The 15265-nt window shown below is 43.6% G+C and overlaps 1 protein-coding gene across 1 annotated transcript in view; it reads right to left on the bottom strand.

Annotated features, from left to right (window-relative positions):
• jak3 (Janus kinase 3 (a protein tyrosine kinase, leukocyte)) overlaps positions 1–15265 on the bottom strand; it is a 29025-nt gene that overhangs the window by 10138 nt on the left and 3622 nt on the right. Inside the window, exons 2-17 of the mRNA XM_088907497.1 lie at positions 12073–12295; positions 11309–11432; positions 9674–9791; positions 9311–9456; positions 8507–8807; positions 8071–8193; positions 7162–7319; positions 6382–6493; positions 5923–6103; positions 4901–5025; positions 4494–4625; positions 3495–3582; positions 2693–2820; positions 1489–1627; positions 1102–1253; positions 694–844 (exon numbers count right to left, since the gene is read on the bottom strand). Of these exons, the coding sequence (XP_088763623.1) occupies positions 694–844; positions 1102–1253; positions 1489–1627; positions 2693–2820; positions 3495–3582; positions 4494–4625; positions 4901–5025; positions 5923–6103; positions 6382–6493; positions 7162–7319; positions 8071–8193; positions 8507–8807; positions 9311–9456; positions 9674–9791; positions 11309–11432; positions 12073–12268 (2374 nt within the window). The 5' untranslated portion in view covers positions 12269–12295. The remainder of the gene's footprint in view (positions 1–693; positions 845–1101; positions 1254–1488; positions 1628–2692; positions 2821–3494; positions 3583–4493; positions 4626–4900; positions 5026–5922; positions 6104–6381; positions 6494–7161; positions 7320–8070; positions 8194–8506; positions 8808–9310; positions 9457–9673; positions 9792–11308; positions 11433–12072; positions 12296–15265) is intronic.

The following is a 15265-nucleotide window of genomic DNA, read 5'->3' as shown; positions in this document are numbered from 1 at the left end:
TAATGTTGGTTCCCCCTCTGTGTCCCGTGTCAAAGACCAGCCGCGGCTCTGTCATAAAAACATAGGCACGTAACAAGCAAGACTACCTCAGGAGGTAACTGCATATCCTGGCAATGCAACATTCGCCCTCTCCTGGACACCAAAGATATCACTGTCCTTTGGTGAGGTCCGAAGTTCTTCACAGGAACATGCACCCCAGTACTGATAACAGACGTCATTGATCCTTGGTGCATGTATTTTATAAACCGAAAATGCTTGAAATGGTATAAAAATCTCAAAAGCACTCTGTTACTGCATTAATTGTGACTTGTGTTGAGGCAATACGATAAGTATCCCACAATGCATCCTTTCAGAGGTTTTTATGGTATAAGTAGTTATTTTGCTTGTTATTGTGACCGTCGCGATTCCGCGCGGGCTTGTGCCCTTGCTGCTCCACCCCGCCGGTTCGTCCCGCAACACCTGGGCGCGAACTGGGTCTCTGGCGTAACGCAATGGGGAGCCAGCCGAGTGAGCTAAAGGAGACCTCCCCCAGCCCAGGCGGCTGAGGTCCCTGCTGCGTGCAGGGAGGGCGGTGACGTCACAGTGCCCAAACTAGCTCTGCTACGTTATATTCTGGCCTCGGTTCCCCTCGTGCCCGCCGTGGACAGTGGCATCCAGGCGGGGGGCGGCAGTGCGCTGGGGTTGCCCGGGTACCCGAAGTGATGAGGCTGTTGAGCTGGCGGATGATGCAGCGACAGGAGGGGCGCAGCCAGGGCTGGTAGTCCATGCAGCGGGCGATCAGGTCGGCCAGCTCCGTCCACTTCGAGGAGGGCAGCTGTTCCTGTCTCTCGTAAAACTGCAGCTTCTGGACGGAGAGAACGGACAGGGGGGTGAGCTGGACAGCGTCAGGCACTTTGCACTCAGTCACTTTAACGTGCTACTTAGCAGCCTGTTTGAAACACACAGCCTCGGAGTCGTGACTGAAGGAAACCAGCAGCAAGTTTCTGGACGTGTCCAGATTCTCCATCTTCCTGCCACGCCAAACCATACTCTTCCCACCTGTGGTAACTGATTGTTCAGATGAATATGCCCAGGGCAAACCAGACACACAGGCCGTTATACCTGCTGGGGATTCTGGCCTTGAAGTGGCACTTTCCCACAGTTAAAGATCTCCCAGAGAGTTGTCCCAAAACTCCACTTGTCGGACTCGAGCATCCGTCTTTCCGGGGAGTCCAACACCTCTGGAGCTACCCATGGAATTCTGTCCAACACCACTGCAGAGGAGGAAAACACAGTGTGAGAGAATGGCAGTAAGACATACCCAAGTCAAACATAACATCTCTGGATAGATATCAAAATAGTGGGCAGCAAAGCATCGTTGGCTTATGACTGGCAGGCTGTGGCTTGAGTCCCTGCTGCAGACACAGTTAAAAACTGAGATGTTTGGATAGGAAAAAAGATTTGGTAACTGAGATGATGCACGTTGATTGAGTCCTTCATGAAGCTTACCGTCTCTGCCAAGCATGGCCAGGCTAATTCCTGGATCGCTCAGTTTGATAAAGGGGGCAGTGCCAGCAGAGGCATCGCCTTCTCTCGCCAAGAGCAGGTTTTTAGCACAGATATTTCCATGGACAATGTTCTTCTCCTCCTGAAATGAAAGGGTATTAGGCTCTTTTAAAGATGGCTTTTAAAAGCTTTTCTGATCTTAAAATCGCAAAGCAAAACCAGTAAAAAGTGGGTGGCTGTTTCTCTCTCGAGGGTGGTGGTGGTGGGGGCGTATGTATGGCAGAAACACATTGGGGGTGAGTGGTAAACCGCAATTCTAAATAAATGAGTTTGTCAGAAGACAAAATACATGCAATTTTAAAATCATGTTTTAAAAATGGTAGAAAAACGGCACACAGACCGTTGGTTTATAGGAAAGTGTTTTTCAGATCTTGGTAAGCCAACCATGTCCATAAGAACACGAGAGACACAAGAACAGCCCATCTTGTACCAAAAAAATACCAATTGAACAAGTTATCTAAATTGTCCAGTTGAGTTTAGAATTTCATCCACCTCTTTTTAGAGGAGTCCAGAGTTCATGCCTCCATTGTCTTTGTGGGAAGCCAGTTCCAGATACCTACCATATCTGGTGTAAAGAAACAGTTCCTACTCTTCTTCCTAAATTCCCTTTTAATCCCGAGCTCCAGTGACTGTGTCCTTGTTTTACTGCAGAGTCTGAAATAGTCTCCTGACCTGAAATGTTCTAGACCTCTTAAGATCTTATATACTTGGATCAAATATCCTATCAATCTCCCTTATTCAAAACTGAAGATTCCCTTTAACTTGTCTCTATATAGGAAAGCACTGAGACAAATGAAACATTTTGCTTGTTTTTGAACACTTTCATACAGTAAGCTATAGTGTCCTTACTGTGGAATAGTGACCATACCCTAACACAATATTCTAAATTTAGGTTTTGCTTGAGCATTATTAGAAGGGGCATAACTTCTCTTGACCTGGAGTCTTTTAGTTTTAGCATCTTTCAGTGTAAGAAGTCTTTTGAGTTTTACTTAGCAACACACTGAACACAGAGAAGAACATTACTACAAGTGCAAACTACTCCGTTTTCAAAACGCAGCTTTGTCTTACAAACTGTAGTGCAGGAAGTCCCTATCTGGCAGATACTGAGGGTGACCTGAAGGAGAGAGATCAGATGTGCTGTACTCACAAGAAAGCTGAGGGCGCAGGCCAGCTGCTTCGCCACGTCAAGTTTCCAGCTGACCGACACAGAGCTTTGCCTCTTCTTCAGAAACAAGTCAAGGGCTCCGTACTTCACAAACTCTTCCACGATGATGTCTGGAGGGTTAGGGAAGGACAAAAGCAGCAGTTTGGCTTTGTTGAAAGAGTGACTTGCTCAAGAGGATTATGCTACGTCTTCCTGAGTCAGAGCTTTTGAAGAAATGCTAAGTCAAGACCTCTTGGATGGGCAGGTCATGTAGGGGCACCCTAGCATAACGCTTGAGAAGCTACGAATCTACAGAGGCTTCAATAAACCCTTGTAAATACACTTAAAAACACTTACAAGCTTTGTGGGAGACTTAAATGAGTGGATAAGCTTAGTCTACAGCATGCATGAGTAGTTATAAATCTCTGAGCATAACAGAAAAGGGTAAAACCACAAAGCGTTTAAGGTACTTAGTGGTTTTTAGAGTGTACTTAGATAGCCAAGACACAGTATTGTACTTTTTCTTTGTTGTATTATTTGTGCTTTGGCTTTTCTTAGGATGATGGAAGTAGGGAAAAAACACATCAAACTCTTAATTACAGTACAATGATTGCATCTGATATAGGCTCTCGTGAAATCAAAGAAATTTCGTGAAAACAGAATTGTTCTCTGGTGGTAAGAAATCTGTGACAGCATGGCTGTTGCTAATGTGCTCTTTTATTTTATTTTTTGGAGAAAATGAACTGCTCAGAAATGCATTCATCTGAGCTGCTGCATGAAAGGGTAAGAAGCAAAGTTGACTCACTCTTGGTGCCGTGGATGCTAATCCCATAGACCAGGAGCAGGTGCTTGTGGGAAAGCTGGCTCATCAGGCTGGCCGCCTCAAAGAATGACTGAGGGGGGAGGTGGCAACAAAGACATCACCATCAGAAGAAGAAACGAAGGGCTGCATTTATATAGCACGTTCCATCCCACATAATATAGATAATGAGTGTATATATATATCTTTAGAGCTTTACCAACCTGCCCTGTAGTCAGGGCATTAGTTTCACAGCTCATCTGAGGGTTGATGGCACCCAGTATTATAAATAGTGCTTTTAAAATTAGACCCACGTATCAAGTATCTTATTTCTGATTTTCATAGGTTTCTGAACTCGATTACTATGTGTGGTGTTTTTTTTTTTCCTTTGAAGGAAGGGTGAGTGGGAGGAACAAGCAAGTGGAAGACTTGAATCTCGCTTAATAAAGGGAGGATGTGAAAAGTTCCTGGATTAAAGTCGCTGTTCACGAGGTCAGTGCAAGAGGGTAAAATAAGAGGTCTTTTCACCTGACCTGCACAAAAAGTGAATAAATCGCATAGAGCGAAAGAGGGGATTGTCTCAAACGTTTTAAATATTATACAGTTTTTTTTAAGATGTTCTTTAAATGGCATCATTTGCAGTAATTCCTGTTTAGATGAACATGTGAACAATGAGGTTACACCATCCAACCCAAATGGCTCCATAGCTTTGGTGTTCTGCCAGCTATTATTTCCCTTACTTCTTACTTATCTGAGTTCAAGGCCTCACATGAATTATTTTTGGATTCAATGTTAATTTTACACACGGCCCCTTGAAATAACAGGAAGGGGTGATGGTGTGAAGAGACTTTTCTACAGGAATTTTCAGATGAACCAGAACTTTCAAAAAAGCCTTTCGGATGTAAGAATGTGAGCCTCCCGATACCTGCTGAGAATAATCCATAGCAAGGCAGTCTACTACCACCTTGTAGTTTTAATGTTCACTCTGGCAAAGTAAAAGCTCACCTCCCAGCAGTTTTTGTGAGCATTTTCCAGAACTTTTAGCAAAACGTCCGTCGTGTATCTCTCCCCCTCTCGGATGTCAGTCTTGGTCCCTTTGAAGATCTTGGTAAAGGAACCTTGTCCTAGACTCTCCCCCTGTCAAGATGAATCACACCAGAGACGTTCTCAGCACATTGCGCTGTTCCAAAGTTTAAGGCACGCTGGGCTGGAGTCAAACCCAGGACCCCATCATGCAATCCCCTTCATAAGAATGGGTTCTAAGATGAGAGAACTTGTCTGGGTTGGAGGAGCTTCTTGATTGTGAAGCTTTTCCAGGATAAATTCCCAGATACATTTGGCACAGATTTGCATAAACTACCCCCGCATTCTCCCTCACTCCCCAAGAAGACCAGGAGCTTCTCGAGACTCACCAGCTGCAGGTCTTCATACTTGATCATCTGGAACTGGACATGACTGGCCTTGCGTTTCTGCAGGATGGGTGATGCCAGGGCTTCCTGTGTGTAATTGCTGCGCACAATGTTCAGGTTGGTGAGCTCTGCAAACGAGAGCCAACAAACTCTTTTTCAGTTGAGGTTTTATTTTGTTTCACAACAGGAAACATTTAATTGGAGTTGCGTTTCCTAGTTAGCAATGAAGTTCAAGCAAGATTAGGTGCTCCACTACAGCCTGATGTGGACAAGAATTCTGGTGTTTCCATCTATCCAGTCATTTTCTAACTGCAGTTCAGGCTCACGGGAGAACAGGAGTCTATCCCAGCAAGCAACAGGCACAAGGCGGGGTACACCCTGGACAGGATGTCCATTCATTCCAAAATGCACATTCCTAGACTTGCTGGTCTTTGCTTGAGGGGATGTCCTCTTGGAAATTTTTTTGACACCTCCTTTATCTTTTATTTACAGGGATATCGGAAAAGCTGTATTAGAGGTGTCAAAGAGGTGTTACCTATGTCCATGGAAAACTGTCACATTGGAAATGATAGCTCAATGACCGGAGCACACAGGGTCCCGCATCAAATAGTTGTATAGTAGTTGTAATAGGATACCCTGCTGTATAAACCGATACAAATGTACTGTAAGTAAGAAAGGGATCTTGTTAGCCTCTATACAGAAATGTGATGCTGGTGAGGGCTGTTATTTATTCAGAGTAATGTAAGCAAGCAATCAGAAATGGCATTTGTAGCACCTTAAGAGCTCACAATTAGGGTCAGCATGTGCTGTCTGGAATATCCAACCAGGTTTTTAATCACAAAGTGTCAGCTGGCTCAAAGATTTGAAGAACTTCATGAGGCAAATTAGAATTACTAACGTTTTACTGTGGAATATGCTGCGAGAGATTCAGTGGCGTGTGCCACGAGCACCACTGGGAACAAGAATCCGTTTCCAACATATTTGAATAAAGACGCAAAGAGTCAGGTGAAGGAAGGGTTCTGTACCTTTAGGGCGAGGAGGGCAGCACATGGTGAGCTTGATGGGCACCTCAGCTAGGAGCAGCTCACTGCCCTGGCAGAAAGCCAGGAGCTCCCTCAGGGTGGAGAAGGAGTGCCGAACACCAGAGAGACGGAAGTCCTTGTCTTTCACTATCAGACAGTCCTTATAGTCAATCCCCAGAGGTGTCTGTCCATGGAACAGGGTTAGCGATGGAGGTGGCAGTATAAAATAAGTAAAACTTGCACAAAGCATTCTGACCGCATTATTTAGTACAGGAATTTCAAACCCCTCATTTTAACGCACACTCGCATTAAGAGAAGCAGGGGTTTGCTGATTATTTTTTATTTTACTTTGTAAATCGGGACTATTTAATGTAGGTTTCCATGCTGTGTCACTGTACTGTACTGCAGGATATCGCCAGATCTCCCTGTTTTAGAACCTTCTTGTTTTCCGACGTCTCTTACCTCCATGCAAACAGTGAGGAAGTACTTGTCATAGTCTTTGGGACTGTGCCTCAGTAGGAACATGCCTCCCTGTGCCCCAGCTCGCTTCAGCTTGTGGATGGCAAATTCTGACCTGAGCGGAAGGGAAGGAGAAAGTCCAGTCAGCAAATACCCCACACGCATCTCTGATGCAGGAAGCAGGGCTGGTTCTGGGCTTTGTTGTCCTAGTGGGCATTACATTACTTTTATCTGTTGTATCTCTTTGATCTTAAGAAATTATATTTCTTCTGCCTGTGGTCCAGGTCAATCTCTGTGCCAGGCTTCCGCAGTGACGCTGCAAGTCTGCCGCATTTACATGTGTCAAGCAGTTTTAGTTAATTTAAAATTTTCCAAAAACCTAACAAAATAAGAACACAGCAATGTAACACTTCTCCCCAAACTTCTGTCAGGTTTGACGCATTAACAAGAAAGCAGTGAGACTGTGGGAAGTTTTCACCGTTGACAGATCAAGTCAATAATCTGGCACACCATGTTCATACCACCTATCCTGGGAAATGCTACACTTAATTTCCAATGACAAACAATTGCATTAGTGATCTGCCTTAAACCATGCTCTTCCACTATTCTTATTATGTTTTGTAGGAGAAGAGGATGTATTAAAGTTTGCCATTTTGGTGTAGACCTCAAATTAAATGCCTCAAATCATTGAACTGTGGCCTGTTGTTTAAATGTTTTTGCCATGGAACTTTAACTTTGTCTGAAGGGCTGCTTTGCAGGGAGCAGGAAGTTGAAAGGGCTCACGTGATTGGCCCATGACATCGGCTTTCCATGTCCTGCAGCAAACTGGGCGGTGCGACCTCCTCACAGAAGTAATGGCTGGAGTCTGTCGTCAGCCTGAAGTAACCGTCAATGAGCGAGATGAACGACAGGGCGTCGGTCAGAGTCTGAAACTCAGCCTCCTGGAAGGCAAGAAGATTGCCTGGCTGAATACTTGACTTTACGGTTACTGTATGCAATCAAATATATTTGAAAACATTTATAAAAATGCATTTCTTTCCACCTTAAGATTCATTTAATGTCCAACAGCAGTGTACGGAAAGAGCAGAGGTGACAATCGCAATCTTTATTTAGTCACACATCACTTCAAGATGTTCTAGAGCAACAGAACTTCGAGTCTAGTAGTCTAGTCTACAGCATAGCTACAGAAAAACGCAGCTTATTGTGTCAGACGTCAGATTCAAGCAGGAGTTGTAAAGAAAATATGAACACGTCTTTCATAAACAGGAATTTTGTGTTTGGATTGTTTAATGTTAATTGTTTGATTATTATGTATAAATAATTATGCTTTTTGCCACCCCTAAATTGAAATGTTACTAAAATATGTAAGATTTTTTTTTCCTAGAATACATTCTTCAATTTCCTAAAGGGTTTCAACAGGTAAAGTTTCCATTCCTGGCACTTGCCAATATACTAGGGCTTGTTTATTGCTTTAAAATGGAGAAAATGTTTGCATTTAACAACGTATATATTAAAGGAAATACCGATTGCACTGATCCTAAATCTGTAGGCAGCTCTGAACATGCAAACACAATTAAACAACAAGTGCAGAGTCACAGGTGTAGATCCTGCCCACTGCTCAAGAGCCAGAGGAATAGCAGCCAAGGGGCACTGAGAGGCTGTCGGACATGTTTCAATGCCCATTCCACGTACCAGACACCTGTCGTCTTGTCTGGTCACAGTCACCACTCTGCTCTCCAGCGGCACGCGGTCACGCCTGGCCTGCTTGATGCTGATGTCGATGATCTCTGGGAAGTCACAGAAGGTCTGCCATTCCTGAAAGGACAGAGGAGACACATGGCCAGTTCAGACCTCCATGCCAGAGGGGATGAATGTGTGCTTGACTGTGGTGTATACTGTGTGCTAGATACAGTGACTGAAACGGCACTGGAGTGCCATGGAGAGGAGATCCTGGAAGAGTCTGTCCTGTTCCTGAGTGAGGTAGCCTGGTGCTCTCTGGAACAGCAGTGTGCATTAGTAGTCTTGGGTATCACACTCCACTGCTTCACAAATTCATATGGGAGAGATTGCGTTTTCTAAAGAAAACTGAAATGCAGATGCTGGTTGGGCTGCGAAATGGCGCCCCCACCTGAATGTTGTTGACTCTTGTCTGTATCCCGCCCTCTCCAGAGACCTGGATGAACTTGAACACGGGCCTCTCCGGCTCCTGCGTCCAGGCCGGGTCCTGGACCTGGAACTGCTCCGTGCCGTAGGATGGCTCCACGGCCTCCAGCTCGATCAGGTACTTCAGCTTCAGGCTGTGGCCGCCCACTGGGCAGCAGCCAATCCTGCGCAGGAAGCGCTTCAGGGTCTTGCGGATGCGGTACCGAGCCAGACGGCTCAGCTGCTGGATCTCTTGCCGGTGTGTTTCCGGTAGGCATGACTTATAGCTGAAATGACAAACAGGCCAAATTGATCTCACATTGCCTACAGTATACTGTAAATGTTCCAAGCCTACCTAAATAAGGGCTTTACATTGGCTCTTGTAGATGTTCCAAGTCTACCTGTATCGGGGCGTCACATGGCCTCCTGTATAGATGTTCCAAGTCTACCTGTATCAGGACTTCCCAGATCTGATCCACAAGGACAAGTCCTGCAGAGTTTGTGTATCTCTCTTTAAGTCATCAGCAGCTTCAGACCTGTGCAGGAGGTGCTCATGTAGCTCCTTGTCTTCAGGTCTGGTGCTGCTCATGTTTTTCAGAAGACCAACAAAGCCTACATTATATGATTGTTGCCCTTCAAGGACAGGACGTGGGGTTCCCTGATCCAGATCCGAGGAGACAGAGATCTAGATCGTTGTAATGTGAATTACTCTGTGAGACGTCTCTTGGCCCAGACGGAGTTCATCCTTCATTATGTCCTCCCTCTCTTCATATATACCAGAGTCCTGTACCTGACTTTCCTGCAGATTTCCTTCAGACTCTTGTTGCTTTCCTTGGCCAGTCTCCACAGGTCCAGCACAGCCAACCCCAGACACTCTTCCTGAGCGCTGAGGGGAGGAGAGAGCCCTGCTTGGCCGGCAACTAAATCGCATCGTGTCTGCAAAGACCCAAAGTCCCACACCCCCCCCAACAACAAAGTGAGAAGGACCTATAACAAAAACTCAAAAACTGTTTCTAGTGGAAGAAGTCACTGACCAAGGCTTAAAAAGATATAATAACACAAAACTTTTTAAATAGGGCTGGTCAATTTACATTCTTTTTCCTGTAAATTGCGTAATTGCAGTAGTCCTGTTTCTGGAACTGATATGTGGTACCTGAGCAAAGAGATAGTCAATGACACTGTAGTCCAGGACCGCTGTGATTCCATTCTTCGCCAGCCCATATCGGTATGACTTCCTGTTTCCCTGCCCGAACCAGTTGGAGAAAAAAAACCTTTAAAACACAAAGATAAATCACAGTTGTTAAAAAGTCAGATAGCATTTGTGAGAAAGGGTATGAACCCCTCCTTTGCATGCAGACACACTCACAGATGCTCCTGGACTATGCAACTGTCTGCCAAACTTTTTAATTACTGCCTCTATTCAAAATCTCTTAGGAGGTATTTCTCATTCTGTAAAAAAAAAGGTTTTCTGGTTTTATAATACAGTACATGTTGTTGTCACGTATGGAAACAATGAGTAGATTTGGATTTGATGTGAACAACGGGGCCTTCTAGTTATTTTAATGTAGTCTTCCATTGCATTGACAGGCTGCTGTATCTGTGCTGGGGTGGCCTAGCTAACTGCTAACTGTTCCATTTATTTGCCACTATGTGATGCCTTTATAGCTTTGTTCCTTTTAAAACAAGAATGCAAAATACTGCGATTTTTCAAATTGTTATAGGAGCAGTTTAAGCTGTGCAATATTAATGTTTGACAAACTCCTGAAATTGTAAACCTTTAGGGAGGAAAGAAAACAAAAAAACCAGAATCACACTTATTCCTTTCAATGTGCAGGGCAACATGTAAGAAATGAAATAACAGGAATGTACATGACACATCACACCTACACTTGACATTTGCATTGGAGAGTCTTCTTACAAGGGTTGGCTTTTTATTTACGAGCGCTTACTCTATAATCGCTGCTCAGATGACACTGGGAAACCCTTTCATGAATCAGGGAGACGCACCCCTCCTCTCTCAAAAGTTAGTGAAAGGAAAGAGTGATCTCACGAGGACACTGTGATACATTCTAACATGGGCTTATATTAGCCATGAGGCTAGTGATTAAATCTTAAGAAGTAATTTTTTACATGAATCAGAAAAAACCTCCTCGTTAATAAGCCAAAATTTGTCTCGAAATTCATTCCTGTTGGCTGAAGCCTGTACTATAACCTCATCTTTCAGTTTCTATGAAGCTGTAATGGCAACTGTAATCTTGAATGAAAGTAAGCTCCCTGTGACCTACACATCATAGAAGCGATGGACCCGAGGCTCTGATGAGAACTTGAATATACAACATCGATCGATACAAATCCTGCCTTCTTTCAAGAAATGCCTGGATGAGATGCTCAGATAAATTAGCTACTAGCAAATGAGTTGTATGGGTGAAATGGGCTCTCCTTGTTTGTAACCTTTCTGCTGTTCTTGTTCCTGTGTAGCAGTGGTGTGATAAGCAGGCAAAATCACAAGATAGTACATAGAGGGATCAAAAGATAAGGTCGTGTGAAGATGTCAATTTAGATTTTATATTTAAGCTTCAAGAACAAAATCATTTTTTTTAATGTTGCATGAGCATTACCTCTAGTTAAATGAGAGTAAGAGACAGATTCTGATACCAGTTGGCAGTTTATCGACCGATCCATTGAGTTAATAGATCTTTCGTGTTACTGGCTTAATAAGATTACAATAGACAATTTTTATAACAATTACAATTGGTTGCTCCTGTCTAGCATAGTAAAGGTAGGTCACCTGATTCTGAAATGAATAGTGAGGTTTGTGTAGTCGTCCACACTGAAAATATGGTTTGGAGGATACCAATAGCAGAGGTCTTCAGAAGCCAGGGCAAAGAGACTGTGATACACAGGGAGGATACCTGGGAAAAGAGACATAGATCAGCTCATACTGCCAGCTAGCTGGGGTTTCGAGCACCCACAACCAACAGAAATAGCTGACTGCTTATTGACAGATTCCCAGACCCCAGTGACATGGTCTTGGGGTTCTTTGGTAACAACCCACAGTTTCTAAAAACTTTGTTTTGTGGGTGCAACAAGTGCAATAAGAAGTCACAAACAAGACATTCATTTGCCAAGCTTTCCTGATCACGTTATACATGGGCTATTCCTTAGAACTCCGGTTTGACAGCCATAAAAATAAAGCCATCCTTCCATTTTCTAACTGCTTCAACCTATCGAGGGTTGTGAGGCAGTCAGAGCCTCTCCCAGCAAGCAGCGGACGCAAGGTAGAATACACCCTGAACGGGACACCAGTCCACCTGAGGAGCAAACACAGACACACCAGGGCCAGTTTCTCCCGAAGCCAATTAAACTACCAGTAGGCCTGATAGATTTTGTGCTGTCCCTACAAAAATGTATATGTGCTTATTATATTATATATGCATTCTTAATTTCTAGTCAGAAGAGGATCTTCTACTTTTGCTTGCAATAGGAGTGGGAAATGCGAAGCAGTAACACAGGCAGAGCTCCACCTTCCGCCCACTTTGCTTACGGTCTTACCACATTCCTTGGCAGCGGCAACACAGACCTCCTCAGCCGATATCTGTCCGGCGGGGAACCAAAGCGCCGACTCCCCTTTCTCCGCCGGAATATGGTACAGGTGTACCTGGAGGCCAGGGCCACTGCTGGACAGGTGGCTGTCCATTCTTTCCCGATTCACCAGGGGCATGTTCTCAGCATCCTGCTGGAGGTCCATGCAGCAGACTGCAGGGGTGCTCTGGGCCTGTCAGGCAGACAGGTGCATGGCTGAGAGTAAGTCAGGAGACGGAACCAAAACGCAGATTTGCTCTCGGGCAACTTTTGCTGTTGCCACGTTTCCAAAACCACAGTCTCTTCAAATGCTCGAAAATCCCCCAGCCTCGCGCAAGCACTTCCTGAAACGATTCACTTTGTTTATTTTCAACAGCAAGCTATTGTGTTTGGAAGAGTGCAGGTCTGTTACTAGAGCTACAGCACTAGTCAGAATTGAAGTGAAGGATAGGACAGTGGTTTTCTGAGAAGGGCACTGCATCATACTCTTATGTCATATGTGTCATATTTGTTAGTCAGAATTTGTTCTGTTGAACCTTCTCCCTGCCCAGTTTGGAAAACTCTTTTCTGGCTTCATGTGCACAGTTACAATCCATGTGTTAACTTGGGCTTGTGGATATATTAGAATCTTTTATGTATTAATCCCTAATCTGTTATTTCCTGTGTTGGCTGCTGTTTTTTGTGATATACCATTTGCTTAATTCTGTCACTTAAAACAACAATTCTAGTCGAAAGAACGCATAACTTCTCCACAACCTTAAAAGACTAATTTATCAAAGCCGGCGTGACTACTTCTTCTTCAACCATAATTATCTACATGACATGTTTTTGGAATCATCATGATGATGGCACCCTTACATGGTTTAGGGCTGTGAAGGCTACAGTAACCTACTAGTGTCACGTGGTAAAGTGTTGTCATAAACTGGCTTTATGATGTCATTGTTCCCCCTGAATGGGGACTGGGTTTGATTCTTATTGTCTTCAGGTATTCCTGAGATGAAGGTGAAACTTGCAGGGAGAACCCAAATTATCTTGTGATAAGCTGGGGTAGTGGTAGGGGTTGTTTAGAGTTCTCTGAATAGTGAAATAATTAATAAATGAGAAGTTCTTGGGTTTTTTAACAGTTAAATGAAACTATGATGCTGCATTCCGGTTTCCCCCCTCAAATCTCAGTTTCAACAAAGTGTCCCTGTGGCAAGAAACAGCTGGAGTGAAGAAAGTTTATTTGTCATTTTCTGTTTCTGCTGGTATCTAAAGGATCTGTACGAGATCCCTCCTCTGTGACTTACTGTATAATGGTCAGCTCCTCTCTCGCCTGCAGACTTTTATCAAAAATAAGCACAAAAGCGAACTCTAAGAAAGAGATTTTGGTTTACATGAATAAAATACTGTAATCTTGGAATTAGCCTTGCCATTAGGTTATCGTGAAGCATCTGATCTGCTGGAGCTCCTCTTAAGCACAACAAATATGGCAGCCATCCCCCGTGCTTTCATAACAAAATTCCCCTGCATTTGTTTTTCTCCAGGCAGAGAACAGCTGAGGAAATGATGTGTGCAATGTGTCAGCGCAGTGTGGGTTTTGGTGTTGAGATGTTCTCACCTCTGGTACTGTTACCCTAAACATGGAGCTTGTTCCTGATGCAAAGTTCATACAAAGGGTCAAAAACAAGTATTCTTCCTGGCAGGAGGAAGACTTTGCACATGAGTGGAATGAACTTTTTCCTTCTCCACTGGCTTTGAAGTTATTAAACTAGTGGTGTACAACCGCACTCCTCTAGGGTCAAGAGGTCCTTCTGCTGACATGAGCACTTAATTCAGTCAAACCAGCGATTTGCCTAAATGTACCACTTCAGCAATTTTCATAAATCATTAATAGTCAATTATTTTGAAGTGACAGATCGAATCTGCTGCCTGTTGGGGGCAGGAATCAAGCAACCTTGTTCTAACTGCCACAGAATGTGCACTTGCTTCATGTGCTGCCTGCATCACGAAGGAGAATATTAGGAAAAAAGAGGTGACATGGGTCATACAGTATAATTGTGCATCAGCAGGCTGCTTCAGAAGTGGAGCATATGGTTTTGTAAACAAAAAAAACAACCCATCGGCGCAGAAAAAAAGCTTATAACAGAAAAGGTCAAGACGACTGGAGTGAGACATCAACTTTAAATGAACAACTGCAAACAATTTTTTTCTGAGGCATCTCAAGTATCACTTCTCTTTCCATGAACAGGTCTTGATTTAAAACAAATTAAAATCAACTTGTATTGAATGTAAAGATTAAATAATAATTAAAATCAACTGATACAGTACACAAAACTCAAAATCTAATGTCTTTGTGACATTTTGAGTTGGCTGAATGTTGCTATTTAAGGATGTATTAAAGATTTTTTTTTTTATTCCAGCCTCACCAAAGTTATCTGCACAGAAGCAGAGGTGGGTCTTTTAAACTGTGCTTGTATAGTTTTTGTATAGAGTCTGCTTGCTAATCTGCTCCTTAACCCTTGTTTCTCTCATCACCTCTCAGAAATCAACTGACTAGTTTCTTTATCATAAAAATGTTGTGATGTGTCATAGATGTGCAGGAAGTGATTCTTCATTTTCACAGTCCTGAAGTGCCAGAGCTTGGTTGGTTTGTAGGGCTGACGACAGAACAGAAGCAGGAGAGAAACTGGATTCTGGAGGGCTGGTCATCAAAAGATAGCAGCCACTGCTGTGGGGGTGGGGGTGAGGGAGTTTTTATACAGAGGTTTGAAGTGTTTTAAGTTTGTCACCTGCTGTTTTCACTCATCCTCTTTCATAACTGCTTCTTCCTCTGTCGTTCACCACATGTGCCACTCTCTGCTTCTTAAAAAAAGCATCTGTGCAAACTGAAGAAAGCTGACCTGAATATGTGAGCCTTCTGTGGAGCTCCTGATTAAAGAAATCGAGCAGGAGGCTGATGACTCATTGCAATAAGACTGGACTACACATTACAAGAGAACTGAATAACTGAGTACTGGATTCATTTTTACCTTAAATTACATCAGTATCATTGTGTTTTTTTATACATGATTTGTAATATTAGCTGATACCACACTGATATCCCAAATGTGTAAGACACCTATTCAATGGCAATAAAAATCACTAAATTAGCCATCCTTCCATTATCAGAAAGCCCTCTATC

This window comes from Atractosteus spatula, chromosome 28 (genome assembly GCF_055471065.1).
Source record: "Atractosteus spatula isolate fAtrSpa1 chromosome 28, fAtrSpa1.hap1, whole genome shotgun sequence".
NCBI lineage: Eukaryota > Metazoa > Chordata > Actinopteri > Semionotiformes > Lepisosteidae > Atractosteus > Atractosteus spatula.
This window is presented reverse-complemented; position numbering and strand designations above follow the sequence as displayed.